Raw genomic sequence first — 24,159 nt, forward strand, 5'->3', positions numbered from 1 at the left:
AACAGGCACTTTAATTTTTTTCCCTATTTATTTTATTTATTATTTTTTATTTTTACACCATTTTCTAAAAAAAAAAAAAAAAAAAAAATGTGATCATTTCTATTCCTATTACAAGAAATGTAAACATCCCTTGTAATAGAAAAAAGCAGGACAGGTCCTCTTTATTGTGAGATCTGGGGTCAAAAAGACCTCACAACTACACTAAAAAAGGAAAAAAAAAAAAAAAAAAACGGCCCTTTAAACCGGTTGCTAGGCAACGACGTTTGAAGTCGCTCCGGTCCTCCAAGACCATAGAGTGGAGTGGGGGCCATCTTGCCCTCACTCGTCTTCCTGTCTCAGAGGATCCGGAACCAGATCGTTTTCCCATTTTCCCGGCGGGTCTGGTAAGCGGGGAAAACGCCCGGGACGCGGTGGGAGGGGGGGCATCTCTTCCGCCACACCGTAAGGGTGATCCCGCAGCGAATCCACCGCTAGTACCACCCTTATCTGAAAGCCAAAAAAAAATACCGGTATTCAGCTTTAAACGACCAGCGTAAATCATAACTAGTGGGTTATATTGCCTCCTCCAGGAGTAGGACTAGGCTTTCCCCGACTTTCAGTCCCAGTGACAATTGTCACCAAGACAGACAAAGATGGTGAACCTCCTTAGAAGAAACAAAGGCAGAAATGCAATTTTTTTTCAAGGTTTTCATCCTTTCCAAACTTCATCCAAAATTTTAAAAAATAAGAAAGTTTAAATACACTTTCAGAGGTAAACAAGTAAAAGGTCCGATCAAGTTTTAATTTTTAACTTGCACGTGGAAAGGCCACTAAAGTTAATTTACCTGAGTAAGCGATCTGATTGGCCGACACATGGCCTCGTTGGCCACCCTGATGAAGCCCATGGCCACTTCTTCTACGCTGAGAGGCGCTCCTCCACCCGGACGGCTGAGCTGGAACTGGTTAATTTCAGCAGTCAGTTGCTTGAACTTCTGTGTTGTGTCTTCTTTGGAGAGAGGTTGGTCCTCCGAGGGGCCGAAGATGCAAGGAAAGTAGTCGGGCAGTAAGCGGCCCAGGCAGAGGTTGGCATCCGTCACAGTAAGGGGGCCCCCTGGGATCCAAACAATTAGAGAGCGATTACACCATGACTAATGTTTAAAGCAAAAAACTCTTTAATGCCTGCCCTCGCAGCATTTCCTTCCTGCCACTAGATGTCCTCAGTCTTGCTGGTTAAATGATGCCCAAGGTCACTCAATCTGGAACACTAAAGGACATTCTTTGTGGTTGCAGGGTGTCGTGGACCCGCCCCTGAGGGGGCATCATTACAGCACCCTACAGGGGCGTAACTACAGGGGTTGCAATTGCAACCGGGCCCCATGCACCAGGGGGCCTGTGCAGCTCCCCCGTAAACCTGGATAGGAGGGGCAGCATGTAGAGAAATCCCTGTCCTCCTTTTTCCTCCTGTAGCTGCAGGAGGAAAATGGAGGAGATTGGTTTCTCTGTATGCTGCCCCCGCCGCCCCTCCTATCCAGTTCACTTGTGTTCTGTTGTCTCTGGGCCCCTGTGTGCTCCCTGGTCCCCCCCCCCCCCCACTGTGCTCCCTTCCCTCCCCTTCCGGCTGCTGCAGGGGATGTGTCACAATAGAGAACCAGGAAGGGGTCAGTAAATATGTAATTTACCAGCTCCTTCCTTTTCTGAATGGACAGAGTCATAGTCAGTCACATTGTAAAAAAATAAAATAAAATGATAAAAATAATACAATTAAAATACCAAAAAAAAAAAACTACTGACACCAGTGGGTGAACTTCCCGGATCGCAAAGGTCACACTTGCAACCGGGCCCTGGCATTTCACCACGGTTGGGAGGCCCCAAGATGGCAGGAAGGGGGCCCACTGCAGAACTTGTCAAAGGGTCCCGCTGCGGGACCGTAATAAAGGGCCCCACAACGAATGTAAAGGGCCCCAGGATCAGTGGGAAGAGCCCTAGACTTAAAGCGAAGGGCCCCAGCCAGGGGCCTGGGGGGCCCTTCATGGTTTTTTGCACCGGGTCCTGAAGGTTCTAGTTACGCCTCTGGCACCCTATACTAACAGTGTAATGATGTGGAGAGGGTAAGCGCGATCTCTCTATCAATACAACCTGGGGGTGGGCATTGGGATGAGTAGTATAGCCTACAGACAGATTTTAAATATATACAGTAGTTCTCTATGTACCTCTAAACGTGTACAATCTAATAATTCTTATCTTTGCTCTAGGCAATCTACAAAATATTACCTGGTGACCCTACTGCTTACTGTAATGTCCAATGGACTTCTTGTTGTTGGATGACAACGCTCACCAACTTCTTTCCAGTACAGCAGTGGTGTTGTCACCCTTCAGTGGGAGCTTCTGCTGTAGGGCCAGAGGCAGGCCGTGCCCAGGAAATGACAAGCTGCAACTTCTAACCCACCCACAGTTCCAGCCGCCAGTGGCGTATCCATGGTATAGCACATATGATACGTGCCCTGAGCGCTACTTAAAGGTGGTGCCGTGTTGCGGCAGTGCCAGAGGGTGCTTGGGTGTGCTAATGCACCCTCAAAAATTCTGCTGAGCACACTGATGTGAGGGGTCTCTGAGGACTCTGGTATTAAGAGAGGTCTGAGAAATCAGGGATGGAGGTCTTTGAGGACATTGATGTGAAGAGGAGGGGTGTCCCTTCTTGTTCCTGTACCCTTATCCTCACTTTAGGAGCCATTACCTGTCCTGTAGCATGCCATACTTGGATGAGCTCCAGCAGACTGGTGCAACCACAAACAATTCTGCCAACAGCCTTAGCCACCAGTGGTGTATCTAGGGTAAAGCCCAAATTGTGTGCCCTGCGCACTACTTGAAGGGAGTGCTGTGCAGGGGCAGGGGCAGAGGGTGCTTGGGTGAGCGATTATACCCCCAAAGATTCTGGTGGCTCTAGTGTGAGAGAAGGTGGGGGGGGGGGCACTGAGAACATTGATGTGGGGGGGGGGACCCTTAATGGCACTTTTCCACTGCAAGTGCCGGCTCGGTTCCACTCGGCCCTGCTTGGTTCGGTTTGGTTTTCCACTGCATGGTACCGCATAGTACGGTGTTGGAACGGTTTGCTTTTCCACTAATAGTAAGTGGGTGGGATAACAACGATTCTCTGACCAATCAGTGGCTAGTAGTGACAAACAGTCGAGGCTGCATGCAAAGGATTGTGGTATATGGTACCGGTACGGCCCTCTTGGAACCACAACCGAGGTGGTACTGTTTAAGCGAGCCGTACCGTTCAATTCCATGCAGTGGAAAAGCGCCGCCGTACCGTACCGAACCGTTCCAACACCGTACCATGCGGTACCATGCAGTGGAAAAGCAAGCCGAACAGTTCGGTTCCATGCAGTGGAAAAGCTCCATAAGGGACCTTTAGCTTGGACTCACATATGTGAGGCCATGGTTCCCAGCATGGGGTCCAGTGTGTTTCGGTTTACTGCTTCAGGTGCGATTCAGGTCTGAATTTTTCCATGAATTCACACCTGAACTGGACCCAAAAATGCAGAGGAGCCTTTTGAAATTTGCACTGCGGCCTCCCTGGACATGTGTGAACCGGCACCATTGAGAGCCAGTCACACTCGCCTACTATGCAAATTGGTTTAGGTGAAAACATATGTGGTCCCAGCCTCAGGGCTGTATTTTGCAACTCTTGAAATGCATTCCAATATTGTATAAGCCTGTATTATACCCTTCTTGTTCCTGTACCATTATCCTCCCCTCTACTTTTGGAGCCATTACCTGTCCTGTAGCATGCGAGACCTGGATGGGCTCCAGCAGACTGGTCCAACCACAAACCAACAGCCTTAGCGGTGTATCTAGGGTAAAGCACATATTGCATGTGCCCTGTGCACCACTTGAATTGAGTGATGAGCAGGGGCATGGCCAGAGGGGCGCTTGGGTGTGCTATTACACCCCGAAACATTCTGAGGACTCTGGTCTGAGGGGGGGCACTGAGAACACCGATGTGCAGGGGCAGGGCCAGAGGGGCGCTTGGGTGTGCTATTACACCCCGAAAAATTCTGAGGACTCTGGTCTGAGGGGGGGCACTGAGAACACCGATGTGCAGGGGCAGGGCCAGAGGGGCGCTTGGGTGTGCTATTACACCCCGAAAAATTCTGAGGACTCTGGTCTGGGGGGGGGGGCACTTAGAACACTGATGTGCAGGGGCAGGGCCAGAGGGGCGCATGGGTGTGCTATTACACCCCGAAAAATTCTGAGGACTCTGGTCTGAGGGGGGGCACTGAGAACATCGATGTTCAGGGGCAGGGCCAGAGGGATGCTTGGGTGTGCTATTACTCCCCCAAAAATTCTGAGGACTCTGGTCTGGGGGGGGGGGGCACTTAGAACACTGATGTGCAGGGGCAGGGCCAGAGGGGCGCATGGGTGTGCTATTACACCCCGAAAAATTCTGAGGACTCTGGTCTGAGGGGGGGCACTGAGAACATCGATGTGCAGGGGCAGGGCCAGGGCCAGAGGGGCGCATGGGTGTGCTATTACACCCCGAAAAATTCTGAGGACTCTGGTCTGAGGGGGGCACTGAGAACATCTATGTACAGGGGCAGGGCCAGAGGGGTACTGGGGTATGCTATTACTCCCCCTAAAATTCTGAGGACTCTGATGTGAGGGGGGGGGCACTGAGAACACCAATGTGGAAGGGAGGGATCTTTAAAGACTCTAAGCCTTGGTTCACACCAATCAGCTTTCAAATCATGCTACTTCAGCACGATTTCAAATCCGAAGATCAGTGCACTTCCGATTTAACTGCGGCTTGCTACTTAGTTTAACAGAAGTCCATGCAAGTCGCAATGAAATCGGAAAAAAAAGTGCAGGAACCCATTTCAAAGTCGCTGCATCATGAGTCGAGGCCATTTGAACGGTTCCATTTACAGCAATGGGAATGCAATTTATCATGCAAATTGGAACTGTCAAATCGCATGACAAATCGCACTGGTGTGAACAAGGGTTAAAGGGACCTTTAGGGCCGTATTTTGCAACTCTTGAAACATTCCAATACGGTATAAGCCTGTAGTACACCCATCTTGTTTCTGTCCCATTGACTTCATCTCTATTTTAAGAGCTATTACCTTTCCTGTAGCATGCAGGGCCTGGATGGGCTCCAGCAGACTCTGGGCCGACCACAAACAATCCTGACCTGAAAACAGATTTAAATAAAAAATTATTCGTTTTATGTCACAAACAAAAGAAAAATCTCAATCATCTCATCCAGTACCAGGACAAGTTTGTCTAGCGCCCAGGGTAAGGATGTGGAACTGTGCCAATGTTGTAGAATGGGTTTACTGCCCTGTGTCCATTCTGTTCCCTTGCTCCGCTGTGCCTAGGGCAACTGTCCCTCCTGCCCACCCCTTGTCCCGGCCCTGATCTCATCTCATCCTTGCAGGTACATCTCTCCATGATCCTCCTAAATCCTCAGGATCTCATTCACCGATAGTACAACTGTCATGAGAAGATTGGGTAAGTGGTCACTTCTGGTCTACTCCAGAAGATACTTTTTCTTGCGGTCTCTGGGTAAATTAGTAAATATTCTTCATCTCTGTACTTCTTCTCCATCAAAGACTCGAAAAGATTAAAAGCTGAATTGCTCGGGGTACTATAAAGGACTGCCTAGGGATGAGAGGGGGCAGGTACCAGGGTGTGGAGCTGGGGTCTCTATACTGCGGCCCATGGGCTGGATGTGGCTCTTCGCTTGCCTTTTTTCTGGCCCTTGGGGGACTATTTCTTCCACTGATACCAATGATGGAGCGCTATTCCTCCCACTGACACCAATGATGGGGCACTATTCCTCCCACTGACACCAATAATGGGGCACTATTCCTCTCACTGACACCAATGATGGGGCACTATTCCTCCCACTGACACCAATGATGGGGCATTATTCCTCCCACTGACACCAATGATGGGGCACTATTCCTTCCACTGATACCAATGATGGAGCACTATTCCTCCCACTGACACCAATGATGGGGCACTATTCCTCCCACTGACACCAATGATGGGGCATTATTCCTCCCACTGACACCAATGATGGGACACTATTCCTCCCACTGACACCAATAATGGGGCATTATTCCTCCCACTGACACCAATGATGGGGCACTATTCCTCCCACTGACACCAATGATGGGGCATTATTCCTCCCACTGACACCAATGATGGGACACTATTCCTCCCACTGATACCAATGATGGGGCACTATTCCTCCCACTGACACCAGCAATGGAACACTATTCCTCCCACTGACACCAGCAATGGGGCACTATTCCTCCCACTGACACCAATGATGGGGCACTATTCCTCCCACTGACACCAATGATGGGCCACTATTCCTCCCACTGACACCAGCAATGGAACACTATTCCTCCCACTGACACCAGCAATGGGGCACTATTCCTCCCACTGTGTAACGCTCCTGCGTTTCTTATATGGTGTGGATTTTCAGCTTCAGAAATAGTTCCACATCAGTAGTCATGTAAGAGATATGCTGAGATACCATTCCCAACCTCAATGACTCATCATGTGTGGAAGGTCTTATTTCAGCCAGTAAATACACACAATTAGCAAGCTGGTTCCTAGAGTGACTTTATGTATGTGGTAACACAATGATGAAGGTTGAGGGATAGGTTGAGTGGAGGTGATAGGTGATAGACACTTGAAGGTGAGACAGTAGCAGATGGATGCAGGAAGGTTTAGCAATGTTGTATGATAGCAGATGATAGAATAGCAGGTGGACATACAAAAGAGATCAACCCAGTGCAGAAAAGTAGCAGTAGTCTCAAGAGCTAGCAATCTAGTTTATGCAGATGTAATAAACAGTCTTTACTATGCAGAGCTAGATAGTGTAAGCTTAGTATAAGTTTATAGAGAATTCCCCTGCGGGGTACTTAGCACTATTAGCGATACAGCCGAAGGGTGGTTCAGGAGAGGCGGATGATCCAGTAGCGGGATACAGGGATCAGCGCAGCGAGGTTCCGTCAGCGAGGTAAGCTTGCAAGCATGGAAGCTTCAAGCAAGGATAGCATCCAGAGAAGGGTGTTTGAACGAACACATGTGAGTGAGAACCGACGCCTTAAATAGCCATCTAGTCCGGCGCTGAGTGATGACAGCTCCAGTCTTAAAGGTGTATGCGCACCTTTCCAAAAGTAAATGGTAGGGCGCATACACTTGTGGAAAGTGTAATTTAGGGTACCAAAGGTACCGGAACATTACAATACCCCCCCCCTTAAGGCCTGCTCCTGAAGGCCTCTGGAGCTGGTTTGTCTGGGTATCTCGCATGAAAATTGCGGATTAATCTAGGGGCATGTATGTCAGAGGTGTTTAGCCAGGTGTCGTCTTGGGGCCCATAGTTCTTCCATCTAACCAAGTACTGAAGTCTTCTTCTGTAGATACGAGAATCCAGAATCTCTTTTATCTCGTATTCTTCTCCACCTTCAACTTGTACAGGAGGGGGAGGTGGAATATTAGGCCTTATTCCTTGGCCCGGAACATGGGGTTTTAGTAGCGACACATGGAAAATGGGATGGATTTTTAGGTCCATTGGCAATGTAAGCTGCACTGCAGCTTTTCCAATAAGTTTCTTGATAGGGAAAGGTCCCAAGAACAGAGGTCCAAGCTTTTTGCTAGGGATCTTCAGTCTCAAGTTTTTTGTTGAGAGCCAAACGAGGTCCCCGATAGTATACTGTGGAGAAGGTCTTCTACGAAGATCATAGTACTTCTTTTGTTGACTGTGAGCGTGTGCAATGGTAGTATTTAGTAAACCCATAGAATCCTTTATTTGGGTAAGATAGTCTGAGGCTACTGGGTTATTTGAAGGAAGGATGCGTGGAGGGAGAATAGAGGGATGGAACCCATAGTTCAAGTAGAACGGACTCTGCTTGGTTGTACTGTGAGTTGCGTTGTTGTAGGCAAATTCTGCCAGGGGGAGAAGATCCAACCAATCATCCTGTTGGTAAGAAGTGTAACAACGTAAATACTGCTCGATGCATTGGTTGACTCTTTCAGTCTGTCCGTTGGTCTGCGGATAGTAAGGAGAAGTGAGCTTCCGCTCAATCCGTAGTATGTGACATAGTTCTTGCCAGAATTTAGAAATAAATTGGGATCCACGGTCAGACAGAAGAGTTTTTGGGATACCATGTAATCTGAAGACATGTTTCATCAGGAGTTCTGCCGTTTGTTTGGACGAAGGTAGTCTGCGAATAGCAATGAAATGTGCCATCTTTGTCAGATGGTCCACTGACACCAAGATGGTATTAAATCCTTTGGAAGGAGGCAATTCTACAATGAAGTCCAATGACAAAACCTCCCATGGAGTTTGGGGTATTGGTAGACTGCATAGTAGACCGGATGGTCTCGTAGTGTCAATTTTGGACCTGGCACAGACATTGCATGAAGAGACGAATTTTTGTATAGATGTTTTCATGTCAGGCCACCAGAATTGTCGAGAAATCAAATTGAAAGTCTTTGTCATACCCATATGTCCTGCCATAGGCACATCATGCAATAATTCCAAGATCTTGGTGCGTAGGGTAGGTGGTATGTAAAGTTTGTCGTTGTAGTAGAGGAAGCCTTCTGCATCAGTATTTAGTTGTGGTGGGGGTGAATCCAAACTTATACCATGCAGAACCTCTTCCTTTAAGGAACGGACAACTCCAATAATGCGTTTGTGAGGTATTATAGGAACGGAAGGGATTTCAAAGTAGTTTTCTTCAGTTAGTCGTGATAGTGCATCCGCCTTTTTGTTCTTATCTGCAGGTGTGTAGGTCACTAGGAAGTTAAACCTTAGAAAGAATAGTGACCATCGTACCTGTCGATGCGAGAGAGTTTTGCTAGTCTGAAGATATTGGAGGTTTTTATGGTCCGTGTATATAATTATTGGTAGTTGGGTGCCTTCGAGTAAATGTCGCCAATTCTCCAGAGCCAATTTTATAGCAAGCAGTTCCTTTTCACCCACGGGGTAATTTATCTCGGGACTGCTCAGGGATTTAGAAAAAAAGGCGACTGGATGAAGTGGTGAAGTGTGGGTAGGTCGTTGGGAGAGTATTGCTCCTACTGCCAGGTTTGACGCATCTACCTCCAGAATGTATTGGAGGGATGGGTCTGGATGGCGTAATATGGGAGCGGAAGTAAACCTTGTCTTTAACAAGTGGAAAGCCTTATTTGCTTCTGACCATTTAAATGGTATTTTTATGCTAGTGAGCTGTGTGAGGGGTCTCACAATAGCAGAAAAGTTTTTTATGAACTTCCTGTAGAAATTTGAAAATCCCAGGAATCGCTGTAGCGCCTTGCGTGTAGTTGGTGTAGGCCAATCCTGAATGCAGGATATTTTACTCATGTCCATCTCGATTCCTGTTTTGGATATGATGTAGCCTAGAAAGAGTACCTCATCTTTATGGAACAAGCATTTCTTCAGCTTCACATAAAGATTATGTGCAAGCAATCTCGATAATACAAGTCTTACATGTCTTATGTGTTCAGACAGGGTCCGTGAATATATAAGTATATCGTCCAGATATACCACAACACAGACATCTAGTAAGTCTTTAAAAATATCGTTTATAAATCGTTGGAAAACTGCAGGGGCATTGCATAGGCCGAATGGCATCACAAGATATTCGAACAATCCGTATCTGGTTCTGAACGCAGTCTTCCACTCGTGTCCATCACGGATTCGAATGAGATTGTATGCTCCTTTCAGGTCTAATTTTGAAAAATAGGTAGCTCCACGCACCTGCTCAATGAGCGCAGGGATAAGCGGTAGAGGATAGCGATCTTTTATTGTGATAGCATTCAATTTCCTGTAGTCGATGATAGGTCTGAGACTTGAATCTTTATTGCGAACAAAAAAGAGTCCTGCTGCTGTGGAAGAAGTGGAAGGTCTAATAAAACCTTTTTCCAAGTTCTCATCCAAATAGGTTTTGAGATGGGAAAGTTCATCCTGTGAACAGGGCCGGACTGGCCTAGCGGGATACCGGGAGATTTCCCGGTGGGCCGCTTTAAGATGGGGCCGCTTTAAGATGCGGCCGCTTTAAGGTGCGGCCGCTTTAAGCATTGGGGCCGCCCGGCGCCCGGCCGCTTTAAGCATTGGGGCCGCCTGGCCGCTTTAAGCATTGGCCGCTGTGATGGCCCCCGCTGTGCTCCAATGACGGACGGATACACTCCACTCTACTTTCCTACGTCAGCCGCTATGAGCGGCATGACGTCAGATCCGGCTTGAGCGGCTGCGCGGCGGTGGAACATCTGACTTCATCTTCAAGCAAGACGGTCTCGGCGCCGATCCCTCCCACAAAGACGCCACTCCACTCATCTCCAGCCCCAGCAGCATGATCGATCGCAGGTCACAAGTCTGTATGAGACTGACTGAAGGAGCGGAGCGGAGCAGAGCCTGACAGCCAGGTAAGAGCAAATGGGCTGCTGCTAACCTACCCCCTCCCCCCAATACAATGCAGACCCGACCCCCCTCTGGGCCCTCTCATACAATGCTTATCTGCCACCCCCCCTGGGGCCCCCTCCCCCAATACAATGCTGATCCCCCCCCCCCCCCAAAATCTAGGGAGGGAGGGGGGAGGATCTGGGACACACAATGGTAGACTGGGGGACAATGTCAGGGGGATTTTACTGTTGGAGGACATATTGAACTCCATAGGCTGACTCCACTAAGCCTTCATGGTCACAATACAGGGTTCATTTTAGGGTGGTCAAAGCTGAACCTCCTGGCCTGCAGAGCTGTGGGGTTTGCATTATACATTTACCAGCAGTTCATGCATGTATATATTGTGTATATTGTACACAGATCACAGCAGCCAGATATCTTCACCTATATAAAATAAGTAACCGATTGAGCTCCCGCAAGCAATGACAAGTACTTTTGCTCCAGTGTTCTGAGGTGGTCCCGGAGAGCCCTGGCTGTGCGAAAACAACCCAGGGCCGCACACGGTGCCAGCTTGGTGACCGCTCATCTTGTAATTTTGTGGTTGAAAGGTTTCACATTCCAGCAGTTTAACAGCCCAGATGTGGCATTGTTGACTCTGTTGATATAACCTCAATCTTCCCGATATAAATAGTCCTCATACATTGTAATCTAATCTTCGGAGAGGAGAAATTAGTGAGATCGTTCACCCAAGAGTGCACAACACAACCGCCGCAACAAAGGTGCGAAGGACCTGCACGGTGCGCTCCGTGATAAATAGATACACTCCAGTCTTGCACAGTTGTACCGGCTCCTTTCCTCCACTGAGATTGCTTAGGCTGGCTATACACTATGTATCATGTCCGCACAGCCCCTGACATGTCCTGTACCATGTCCGCACAGCCTCTGACATGTCCTGTACCATGTCCGCACATCCTCTGACATGTCCTGTACCATGTCCGCACAGCCTCTGACATGTCCTGTACCATGTCCGCACAGCCCCTGACATGTCCTGTACCATGTCCGCACAGCCCCCGACATCTCCTGTACTATGTCCGCACAGCCCCTGAAATGTCCTGTACCATGTCCGCACAGCCTCTGACATGTCCTGTACCATGTCCGCACAGCCCCTGACATGTCCTGTACCATGTCCGCACAGCACCTGACATCTCCTGTACCATGTCCACGCAGCCCCTGACATGTCCTGTACTATGTCCGCACAGCACCTGACATCTCCTGTACCATGTCCGCACAGCACCTGACATCTCCTGTACCATGTCCGCACAGCCCCCAACATCTCCTGTACTATGTCCGCACAGCCCCTGACATGTCCTGTACCATGTCCGCACAGCCTCTGACATGTCCTGTACCATGTCCGCACAGCCCCTGACATGTCCTGTACCATGTCCGCACAGCCTCTGACATGTCCTGTACCATGTCCGCACAGCCTCTGACATGTCCTGTACCATGTCCGCACAGCCTCTGACATGTCCTGTACCATGTCCGCACAGCCCCTGACATGTCCTGTACCATGTCCGCACAGCCCCTGACATCTCCTGTTCCATTCAATACGCAGCCTCTGACCACCTGTCCTGTGTTGCTATCCTGTAGCATATTTTGCCAGAACATATTGGTCTTATCTATATATAATACACTTCTCAAATGTTCTTTAAAATGCATGGTTTTCCCTTTTATGAACAAGAAAATAATGGCGTTATGCTGTTGGGCCGGTATAATAATACTATGGGGCTGGTATGAAATTATTTCCAGGGCTGGTTTTTATTCCCAGTCCGGCCCTGCCTGTGAAAGAGGATAAACATGACCGAATGGCAATTTGCTATTTGGGAGTAGATCAATGCTACAATCATAGTCTCGATGAGGAGGTAATGCTTGAGCATTTTTCTCAAGAAAAACCTCAGAAAGATCCTGATAACATAGTGGTGCAATCTCATCTGTCACCATAGACAGAATCTTCCCGGAAAAACGGGAGGTTACACGTTTCCTCGCAATAACAAGAAAGGAAGGTCAAGGACCGTTTCTTCCAATCTAAGGTTGGTTGGTGTGTGTGCAACCAGGGAAGTCCCAACACAATGGGAAAGTGGGGTGATGGTATTAAATCGAAGGTAGAAGTCTCCCTATGAGACTCGTTAATAGTGACTAGAAGTGCTTGTGTCTGATCGGTGATCGGACCAGAGGATAACGGAACACCGGTAATAAGACTTACTGAGACAGGTTTGAGTTTAGAAATAATAGGAATTTTATTTAAAGCAGCAAAACATATATCCATATAATTTCCACAAGATCCTGTGTCAATCATGGCCTTAGTAGTAATCCTGTTCTGGTCCCACTGTAATGTCAAAAAAACAGAAATGTAAGGGTTAGTGAATGAAGTTGTCAATCCTCCTAGGGAGACATGTGAACACTCACCCTTCTTTTTGTTGACTAGGGGACAGACGTTTATCTTGTGATCCGGGGATGCACAGTACAAGCAGAGATTTTCATTTCGTCTTTTGGCTTTTTCCATAGTTGATAGCGGTGGGCGTATGGTTCCTATCTCCATAGGAACGGCCAGACTCCGAGAGGAAGCGGATAATGGCATTCCCATCTTTTCAGCCTTTCTTTCTCGTAGTCTTCTATCTATGGTAATACTGAGTTGTATTAATGCATCCAGGGTTTTTGGCAGATCCGCTTGGGCGAGCTCGTCCTTAACGGCTTCTGATAGGCCAAGCCTAAATTGGGTTTTCAGATATGCATCATTCCATTCTGAATCAATGGTCCATCTCTTGAACTGTGCGACAAAGTCTTCTACAGGCCTCCTTCCTTGTTTCAAGGATCTTAACTGAAGATCAGCAGTACTCTGCCTATTGGGGTCATCATATAGGCTAGTGAGCTCTGCCAGGAACAAGGCATAGGAGTTGAGAAGCTGGTCGTTTTTCTCAAAAAGAGAATCTGCCCAGGCTCGAGGATCGTTTGATAGGTAAGAAATAATAGTACAAACCTTAATGTGATCAGTAAGGTAGGTACGAGGTTTTAGCAAAAAAAGTAACTCGCATGCGTTTTTAAATTCGCGAAATTTTTTGCGATCGCCTGTAAATACCAAAGGGGGATTTATCTTGGGTTCAGGGGACTGAGCAGAGGTAAGTTGTGTCAGTCTAATTACCTGCTGCGACAGAGCCTGATTGTCTTCTTTTAATTCAGCAAGTGCGTGTATTAACGCAGATACTTGCTGTTTTAATTGTGTCACCTGAGTGGCTATTTCTGCTGAATCCATTTTTTGGTTCGTTCAATCTGTAACGCTCCTGCGTTTCTTATATGGTGTGGATTTTCAGCTGCAGAAATAGTTCCACGTCAGTAGTCATGTAAGAGATATGCTGAGATACCATTCCCAACCTCAAATGACTCATCATGTGTGGAAGGTCTTATTTCAGCCAGTAAATACACACAATTAGCAAGCTGGTTCTTAGAGTGACTTTATGTATGTGGTAACACAATGATGAAGGTTGAGGGATAGGTTGAGTGGAGGTGGTAGGTGATAGACACTTGAAGGTGAGACAGTAGCAGATGGATGCAGGAAGGTTTAGCAATGTTGTATGATAGCAGATGATAGAATAGCAGGTGGACATACAAAAGAGATCAACCCAGTGCAGAAAAGTAGCAGTAGTCTCAAGAGCTAGCAATCTAGTTTATGCAGATGTAATAAACAGTCTTTACTATGCAGAGCTAGATAGTGTAAGCTTAGTATAAGTTTATAGAGAATTCCCCTGCGGGGTACTTAGCACTATTAGCGATACAGCCGAAGGGTGGTTCAGGAGAGGCGGATGATCCAGTAGCGGGATACAGGGATCAGCGCAGCGAGGTTCCGTCAGCGAAGTAAGCTTGCAAGCATGGAAGCTTCAAGCAAGGTTAGCATCCAGATAAGGGTGTTTGAAGGAACACATGTGAGTGAGAACCGACGCCTTAAATAGCCATCTAGTCCGGCGCTGAGTGATGACAGCTCCAGTCTTAAAGGTGTATGCGCACCTTTCCAAAAGTAAATGGTAGGGCGCATACACTTTTGGAAAGTGTAATTTAGGGTACCAAAGGTACCGGAACATTACACACTGATATCAATGATGGGGCATTATTCCTCCCACTGATACCAATGATGGGGCATTATTCCTCCCACTGATACCAGCAATAGGGCACTATTCCTCCCACTGATACCAGTAATGGGCACTATTTCTCCCACTAATACCAGCAATGGGGCACTATTCTTCCCACTGACACCAAATGATGAGGCACTATTCCTCCCATTGAAACCAATGATGGGGCACTATTCCTCCCACTGGCACCACCAATGGGGCACTATTTCTCCCACTGACACCAATGATGGGGCACTATTCCTCCCACTGATACCAGTAATGGGGCACTATTCCTCCCACTGATACCAGTAATGGGGCACTATTCCTCCCACTGATATCAGTAATGGGGCACTATTCCTCCCACTGATACCAGTAATGGAGCACTATTCCTCCCATGGATATCAATGATGGGGCACTATTCCCGCCACTGATACCAGCAATGGGGCACTATTCCTCCCACTGACACCAATCAAGGGGCACTATTCCTCCCATTGAAACCAATGATGGGGCACTATTCCTCACAATAATCCAATATCCAATTTGTCTCTTCCAATAGCAGTAATTGATTTATAGTGGTGTAGCACCACCCCCGCAGGAGCTGCTGATTATATTATTGGGTCTACACCCTGCCTAACAACCCAATCAAATTGGCTCGATCCCTCCTCAGGCACAACTGACCCAGAATAGGACTGGACTATCAAATAGATACACAGGTTGGAATACAATACTTCACTATGCAACAATACCTTGTTACCTTCTTGAATAGTAGTCCTTCTGGGTGACACAATGGAACAACGCACAAGATTGTAATTAACCAAACTTAGTTTACTATATATCAAATTGAATAGGGGAGATACAATACAATACAATACAAGTCCATAAAAGGTTATTTAAAACAGCTTTAACCGGTTGCCGACCGCCGCACGACTATATACTGCGGCGGTCAGCCCCGGCCAGGCAGAGTGACGTATCGGTACGTCACTCGCCTGTCACTGACTTGCGAGCCTATCGCGGGCGGGCGCGCGCCCGCCGAGGCGCGCGCCCGCCGCGGCTCGTTCACAGGCAAGTCAGTGCGTGTGACCGGCGGACTCGATGTCCGCCAGTCACACTGCGATCGCTCCTGTGAAGGGAGAAAGACAGAGCAGCTTGTGTAAACAAGCTGCCTGTCAGTTCTCCCTGTGTAAAAGTAAAGATCTGACCGTTCTACTATGTAGAACGGTTGATTTTTGCTTTTACACCAATAGGAATGTCCCTACACAGTAGAAAGCACGCCCCTAGGACACACTTAACCCCTCCCTGTCCAATAAAGTTAACCCCTTCCCTGCCAGTGTCATTTTTGCAGTAACAGTGCATATGTATAGCACTGATTACTGCAGTAATGTCACTGGTAACCCCAAAAGTGTCAAAAATGTCAGTCAAGGGTCCGATCTGTCCGCCGCAATGTCGCAGTACCGAAAAAAAAAATCGCAGATCGCCACCATTACGCGTTAAAAAAAAAAACACCAAAAATGACAAAAATCTTTCTCTTTGTTAGTAAACGCGATAACTTTTGCGCAAACCAATCAAAATACGCTTTTTGCGATTTTTTTTACCAAACATAGGTAGCATAAAACAAATTGGCCAAAAAATGTTAAAAAATTTTGATTTTTACTTTTTTTTTTGGGGAATTTCATATAAAAAAATGTGAAAAATATTGTTATTTTTGCAAAATTTACGCTCTTTTTTTGTTTATAGCGCGTGATCAAAAAATCGCACAGGTGATCAAATACCACCAAAAGAAAGCTCTGTTTGTGGGAAAAAAAGGACGTCAAATTCGTTTAGGTACAGCGTCGCACGACCGCGCAATTGTCCGTTAAAGTCACGCAGTAAAAAATCGCAAAAAAACCCCTGGTCCTTTAGCAGCCAAATCCTCCGGGGCTTAAGTGGTTAAAAAGGTAAAAGAATACCCCCACACTCCTCCTGCATTAAGGCTAGACACAGTACCAGGTAGGTGGGCCTATCTGAGTCCCTCCCCCAGAGTTCTCTTCTTTCTTGTTGATCTTCGCTAGCAAGGTTATTGAATAGAGCTCATTTGTAATCCAGATTAGGAATAAAGATCAAGAGAGAGAAAACAACGAGCTGTTAGTTGTCACCGCAGGGTGTCTGCGTAACTGAGCAATAACTTCTGCGAGAGAGATAAGCCTCTGGCGACTCCTTTACAGACCTTATTGTTTGTCTATGAGTCTCCTGAGAGAGTATGGTGATAAACCCCGGGGTTTTATCACCTCCTGCTGCGCTACCGCTATCTGTAGATAAAACTGTCTCTTCAGCAGATAAAGTCAGTTATTGGGCATGTGCCCTCTCACCAACAGAAGTTTCTCCTTCGCGCGCTTCCACTGCGGTCTCAGTCCTTTGGCTATATGCCAGCCGCGCGGGGTCCTTCTGGCGGATGACTTCCGGTCTCGGCAAACAGCAGTATGACCTCCAGGAATGTGCCTCGTGCTTGAGATGGGACGGTTCCACGTCGTCCCTCCAGGCTAAAAGGCTCTGGCCCAATATCCAGTGTCAGTCCTTCACTCTCGCTCGCTGGTTCCTCAGAGTCCAGCGCAGAAAGGCCCCCCTTCGCGCGCTTCTCTCTTCCTTTAAATAACCTCCCCCATAGTGCCGTGCGGTGCAGCCGTGCACCCTGGATCTTGCAAAGCAGCCTGGGAGATGTAGTTTCTTCATCTTGTGAAAAGGAAGTCACAGCCCGGGAAATTCCATGCAGCTACCACTAGAGGGAGCCTAGTTCCTTCCCACATATCAAACAGTGTCTTTAGGCATGTTTAACCCCGCTACACACTCCCCCAACTTGAGAAACTTTGGTCCCCAAAGAGGTCAACAGTATGTACCCTAGTGCATAGGTTGGCATTATACAACAAAAACATTAACATTTTGCTGAAATAAGTCAATCTGAGTATATCCAATTTTGTATTCTAATAGCAGTGCAACAGTAAAACGATAAAGTGCAATTAATAAGCAAATAAGTGATTTCTACAGTGTTAATATAGTGCTGATTTCTAGTGCTTTTATATAGTGCTCCTTTAAAAAGCACATGTGCCTTTGCAATTTCTTAAACACTTACATCTTAAAGTTTGTGTTGAAAAAAAAACATCAAAAGGTGAGAAAGAGAAAAAAACATATAGTGAGGTCAGAGCAACAAAATGTGCGCAAACATTAACTCACAAAGTAAACCAAATTGTGAACATCAAAAACTGTGCTTATTATAATGGCCAAACCCAATATCCTTATGTACAAACTTAAATGCAAACGTTTTCTACTTCAATACTTTGTTCTCATGATCTCTCACAGACCCCCCAAAACTTGGGTGGCTTGTACAGTTGTGCCTGGTGGTGAGCTAGGGTTGTCCCCCACCAAATCTACAGTGGAGGAACTAGGCTGGTCAGGAGACCTTTTGGAGATAAAAACAGCTTCTTCCGAACATTCACCCAATTGATCATAGGTCAGTCTCTTAGGTGGGTGAATGACTCTCCTTTCCCTCTGTTCCCGTGGAGGCATGCTCTCAGAGGTACTAGGATCAGGCACTTCTGAGGATTCTTCCATGTCCCCCTCCTCATGTTCCAACACAGAGGCACCTGATGGTTCAAGAGAGGTCAGTTCTTCTTCAGAGAAGGGTGCAACCTCCTCCTCAGGATCTTCATCCTCAGCTGCTTCTTCTGGAAGCATATGAAAGGGTATGAATTCAGGGGCTTCTGCCCGAAGGGCTCCTCTATCAGCCAAGTCAGACGAAGACAGGGAGGCAGGTGTGGGTTCTGGCAACTGAGATGACCACAACCAGTCGGGTACCTCCTCTTCATCTTCCAAATCTTCAGATGGAGAACTTCCCTCTCCCTCATCTGGGAGCATCGTCTGAGATCTGGTAACTGGTCTGGACCGGCGAGAAGTCGAAGGGGCCGCTGACAAGTCTTCCACAGGGGGCATACGAACCGCTTCAGAGAGAGGCAGCAAATGGTTCCGATGCCAAGCCTTCAATGGACCCACACTTCCCTCAGGCCGAATTTGGTACACAGGAAGGTTTGGCAGTTGCTTACAGATAACATAAGGTTGGGACTTCCAGCGGTCTGCCAACTTGTGTTTTCCCGGGACACCCAAGTTTCTCAACAAAACCCTGTCCCCTGGTTGCAGGTCATGGATCCGAACTTTTAGGTCGAAATTTTTTTTATTCCGCAGTCCACGTTGATCAGATGTGGCCTGAGCCTTGTCATAGGCCGCTTTCAGACTCTTCCGCAGTCGGTCCACATATCCTCTATGCGATGCTGAAGAGGTATGATCAGGCGAAATGCCAAAGGCCAAATCCACTGGCAACCGAGCCTCCCTTCCAAACATCAGCCGATAAGGGGAATATCCAGTAGCATCACTGACAGTGCTGTTGTAGGCATGCACAATGGCAGCTACGTGCCTGCCCCAATGCTGTTTCTTCTCTGAGCTCAAAGTCCCCAACATATCCAAAAGAGTCCTGTTAAATCGTTCAGGCTGGGCATCCCCCTGTGGATGGTAGGGAGTGGTTCTAGTCTTTTGAATGCCTAACATATCTAACAGTCTCTTGATCAGTCTGCTTTCAAAGTCCCTTCCCTGATCAGAATGGAGGCGCTGTGGTAACCCATAATGTACAAAGAACTTCTCTACAAGAACTTTGGCTACCGTTGAGGCCTTCTGATCCCTTGTTGGGAATGCTTGAGCATATCTGGTAAAATGGTCTGTTACCACAAGGACATTCCCCTGGCCACTCAGATCAGGCTCTAAGCAAAGGAAATCAATGCACACCAGCTCCATGGGTCCCTGACTTTGTAGATGGCCCATTGGGGCTGCTTGACGTGGCAGAGTCTTCCTCTGTATACACCGGACACAAGAATGACAGTATCCTTCAACTTCGGCCCTCATACAAGGCCAGTAGAACCTGTCCCTGACAAGCTGAAAGGTTCTTTCGGGCCCCAGATGGCCATGATTATCATGAAGAGCGGCCAGAACTCCCTCTCTGTATTTAGCTGGTAAGAACAGTTGCCACTTCTCCTCCAGATCTTCAGATGGACCTCTCCGGTAGGCCACTCCTTCTCTGATCTGTAACCGGGTCCACTCTCTATGCAACAGACGGGCCCCCTGAGGGGAGTCAGTTAGAAGCAACTCAGGGCTCTGGATCTCCAGGGCTTCCAAGAGAAGTTTTCCCAAAGGGTCTTCCAACTGCTCCTTCCGCAAGTCCCTTTTAGACAGCCGGGGCAAACCCTCCCCTTCAACCTGGGTCACCTGGCAGTAGCATTTGGGTACTCCGATAGCCGAAACCCCAATCTCTTCTGCTCTTGACCCTCCTCGGGATCGAAATTCAGTTCCCTGATATAGGGCACGCACCCCTTCTGGAGCCAAATGAGTCCATTCTTCCGCAGGTTCCTGTGGAACATGCAACCTTCTGGATAGGGCATCTGCATCCCTATTTCCGATTCCTGGCCGATACTTCAGGCTAAAATTGAAGCTAGAGAGGGCAGCCAACCATCGATGTCCTGTTGCATCCAGCTTGGCCGTAGTCAACAGATAGGTGAGGGGATTATTATCTGTCTTGACAATGAATTCAGCTCCGTACAGGTAGTCTTTCAATTTGTCAACCACTGCCCACTTCAAGGCCAAGAATTCAAGTTTGTGAGTAGGATAATTCCTTTCAGCAGGCAGTAGGCTTCTGCTCACATAGGCAACAGGTCGCAGATGACCCTCATGCTCCTGATAAAGTACCCCCCCCAGCCCATCTCGGCTGGCATCAACATGCAGTTCATATGGTTTTGTGGGGTCCGCATAGGCCAACACAGGGGCAGTGGTTAGGGTTTCCTTCAGCTGGACAAAGGCCCCTTCGCATTCCGGGGTCCACTGATCCTGGATGGATTCCTTAGCCTTCCGGGGGCCCATGGTGGACTTCACCGGCTTTACCAACTTAGGGACATCATCTTCTTCATTCTTCAGGAGCTCATTTAGGGGTCGGGCAATCTGGGCGAACCCCTCCACAAACCTCCTGTAATAGGAGCAAAAGCCCAAAAATGACCGGAGTTCGGTCACATTTGTGGGTCTGGGCCAGGAAGCAACAGCATCCAGCTTGTCCGGGTCAGTGGCCACCCCTTCTCCAGACACGATATGGCCCAGGTAATGGACCGAGGACTGATAGAATTGGCACTTCTCAGGAGAAAGTTTCAGACCTTCTTCATGTAGCCTCTTCAAGACCTTTTCCAACCTCTCCTCGTGTTCTTCCAAAGTTCTGCCAAACACAATAACATCATCCAAGTATACCAGTACCTCTATCAAGTTCATATCTCCAACGGTCCTTTCCATCAGCCTCTGGAAGGTAGCAGGGGCCCCGGACAACCCCTGAGGCATGCGATTGAACTCAAAGAACCCAACAGGGGTGATGAAGGCTGTTTTCTCCCGATCTTCAGGGTGCATGGGGATCTGATAATACCCACTCTTTAAGTCCATCACACTGAACCACTTCGCCCCTGACAGACTCTGTAGGGCATCTTCGATTCGAGGAGTGGTATACTGGTCTGGGATGGTTCTTCTGTTCAGCGTTCGGTAGTCGATACAAAGCCTCAAAGATCCATTTTTCTTCCGGACTACCACTATCGGGGAAGCATACGGGCTCCTGGATTCTCGGATAATCCCGATCTTTTTGAGCTCTGCCAGCTGTTGACGTAGATCTTCTAAGTCACCTAAGGGGACTCGCCGGACTCTCTCCCTGAAAGGCTTGTCCTCACTCAGGCGGATCTTATGAGTGGCGCTCCTGGCACATCCCACGTCAAACTCGTCCTTAGAGAATATTTCCCTCCATCGAGCAAGTTGTGCCTTGGCCCTCTTCACCCATTCCGGTGGGAGGGCAGCGCTTCCAGAGCAGAGCTCCTCTATAACCGCTTCACCCTGTTCCTTTTCTCTGAAATCAATGGGGGCAACTGGGGTAGCCGGGTTGACTTGGCCCAGGAGCACTCTGGCCGGTACCTTCACTGGTGTAATAGAGGTGTTTCTGACACTCACTAAAACCCTTCCACGGTTTTCCTGTAACACCTTCAAAGGGATCACCTCAGGGATCACTTCTATCCCTCTCTGTCTCTCCTTTTGACCTGATTCAAAGATAATGAAGGGACCCGGCTGTTGCCATGTGAGTTTAACAGAAGCCTTAAAACAGGCCACCTCTCCTGGCTGTAAGACCTTTTCTGCTCTATCCAGCTTCCAGAGTCGTCCAACTCCTTCTGCGGGGGTCTCTTGCTCCAACACTAATCGTTGGTAGGCCTGCCGTAGCATGGGATGGATCCTTGGCGCCTGAGCATCTTGTCCCTGGACCAGTTGTATCAGAAGGCGCCTTACCAGGTCAGTGTTTGTTCCTACGATGAGAGAGCTTTTGTTGGCCCCTGGTGGACGAGGACAGACCACCGCTAAGGTGTCGAAGGTTTCCGCTTCACCAGCCACTGATGGATCAAAGGTCAACTTGATTGGCAGATACCCGTCATAGGGAAAACTTTGGGTCCCAATACCCCATATCTCCAGATCTTCCAACTTCTGCAAAGGCAGATGGGTAAGATATTTATCATAGAAGTCTCTATACAAAAGAGTCACCTGGGCCCCTGTGTCAAGGAGGGCTCTTGTGTAAATTCCTTCCACCTGAACCGAGACCACTGGGGAGGGCCCGACCAAGTTAGTTGGGAATTCTCTTGCTGTAGCCTTGTTGTCTGATTCAGTTCTCTGTACCCTGGCCCTCTTCTCCTTTTTCTTCCTTGATCTGGGCCCCCGCTGAACCCGGTGTGCATTGACTTTCCTTCCCTCAGTAACCCGGAGTCTAGAACTGGGGGTGTTATATTTGGGTCTGACCCCCTGACTCAGTTTCCCTGATCCTGCACCACTTCTGGAGTCCCTTAAGACTGGCGGACACCCGATTGACTCCTTCACCGGTGTCCTCTGAAGTTTCCCGCTGGCTCGCGAGGTTTCGTGGCAACCTTTCCTGAGCTGGGACATACCCTTCTAACATGCCCAACTCCCCCGCAGTTGAAACAAGTTAACAATCTTGCAGGCCGTGGCTCTGGATCTGTGCTGAGACTAACAGGTTCATCTGGCCTCTCCGATATACTCCCCTTGGGTAGAGTGGATACCTGACCAGTCAGGATGGACACCATTTCTATCAACTGAGACACTTGGGTCTTTAGGAGTTCAACTTGAGAGTCACCCTCTTCCACACTTATCACTCCAACCCGGGCAGTTGAGTCAAACTGCCGACTTTTCTTCTTGTTGTCCAACATGACCTCTTCCTCTCTGACCATTCGAATCAGGTCGGGGTATTCTAGAATGCCGCCATCTTGACGAGTTCGTAGCAGTATGGCAATGGGATCTAAAGGTTGAGCCCCTTTCAGAACCTGTCGTGCACGAGTCTCATCTATTTTCCGGGGGTCTATTCCTTTCTTTAACAGAATCTGGTGGATAATCCTATCCAGACGTTTAATGAATTCGGACAACTTCTCCCCCTCTTCTTGATAACAGTGGTCCAACTGGTAGAGAAGTTCAGCCGCGTTCTCCGTCCGACCAAACACATCTTGCAGAATGTCCAAATAATCCTGTGCAGTGCAGTTCTTCTTGCTAAGCTTTAGATTACGTACAGCCTCTAATGCAGGTCCCCTTAAACTCTCTGTGATTCTCTGCTTCTTGTGCTGTTCTGGTACCTCCCATTCCTCCAAAGCCTGAGTGGCGGTATCTAGCCACTCTTCGAACCCATCTTCTGCTGAAGGCACAGGCTGTTTCCCAGAGAATGTCCGGAGCTTCCTATATCCAGTCATCAGATAGCTCGAGGAGTCCCTGCTACATTTTGCCACAATCTCCCCAAGAACAGCACACAGTTCTGAGCTAAAAGTCGACAAAGGTGATGACTCAGGATGCCCTTCTTGGACACCTTTTTCTTGGCTGGATACCCCAGGGGTGGTGGATGAGGGACCCGCAGTAGGAACTCCTGGATGTATCAGGAAAAGTTCTGTTTGGTCAATAGTTTTTACACTGTTTCCATTGAAATAATCAGGGACCCCTTTCCTCCACTCACACAGTGCATACGTGTGTGGGGCAGTGGTGTCAGTTTTTATGTCAATCACCCAGAATTTCCTGTCTGTGGATAGTGCCCTTAAAACAGGGAGGAGCTTTTCTTCAGTCCAGGCTTCTCCCTTGATTTCAACCACCAGGCCATTTTCCACTATGACATTCTCTTCCTTGCACCACTCAGCAGCAGCGACAGGATCCATTTCTGTGTGGGAGGGGATTCTGGGGCTGAGAGGGTTGTGTTACAGGACTGTAGAAATCCCGGACGAGCCCCCACGTGTAGCACCACCCCCGCAGGAGCTGCTGATTATATTATTGGGTCTACACCCTGCCTAACAACCCAATCAAATTGGCTCGATCCCTCCTCAGGCACAACTGACCCAGAATAGGACTGGACTATCAAATAGATACACAGGTTGGAATACAATACTTCACTATGCAACAATACCTTGTTACCTTCTTGAATAGTAGTCCTTCTGGGTGACACAATGGAACAACGCACAAGATTGTAATTAACCAAAC

The 24,159-nt window shown here is 48.1% G+C and overlaps 1 protein-coding gene across 1 annotated transcript in view; it reads right to left on the reverse strand.

Moving 5' to 3' along the window:
• The window catches only part of OPLAH (5-oxoprolinase, ATP-hydrolysing), a gene marked incomplete at its 3' end in the record, with an annotated part of 124,080 nt that overhangs the window by 54,496 nt on the left and 45,425 nt on the right, over positions 1 to 24,159 (reverse strand). Inside the window, exons 9-10 of the mRNA XM_082257466.1 lie at positions 5,103 to 5,170; positions 825 to 1,090 (exon numbers count right to left, since the gene is read on the reverse strand). Coding sequence (XP_082113592.1) covers positions 825 to 1,090; positions 5,103 to 5,170 — 334 coding nt within the window. The remainder of the gene's footprint in view (positions 1 to 824; positions 1,091 to 5,102; positions 5,171 to 24,159) is intronic.

The sequence above is a fragment of the Pelophylax lessonae genome (assembly GCF_965119305.1).
Source record: "Pelophylax lessonae genome assembly, chromosome: 5".
NCBI classification, from domain to species: domain Eukaryota; kingdom Metazoa; phylum Chordata; class Amphibia; order Anura; family Ranidae; genus Pelophylax; species Pelophylax lessonae.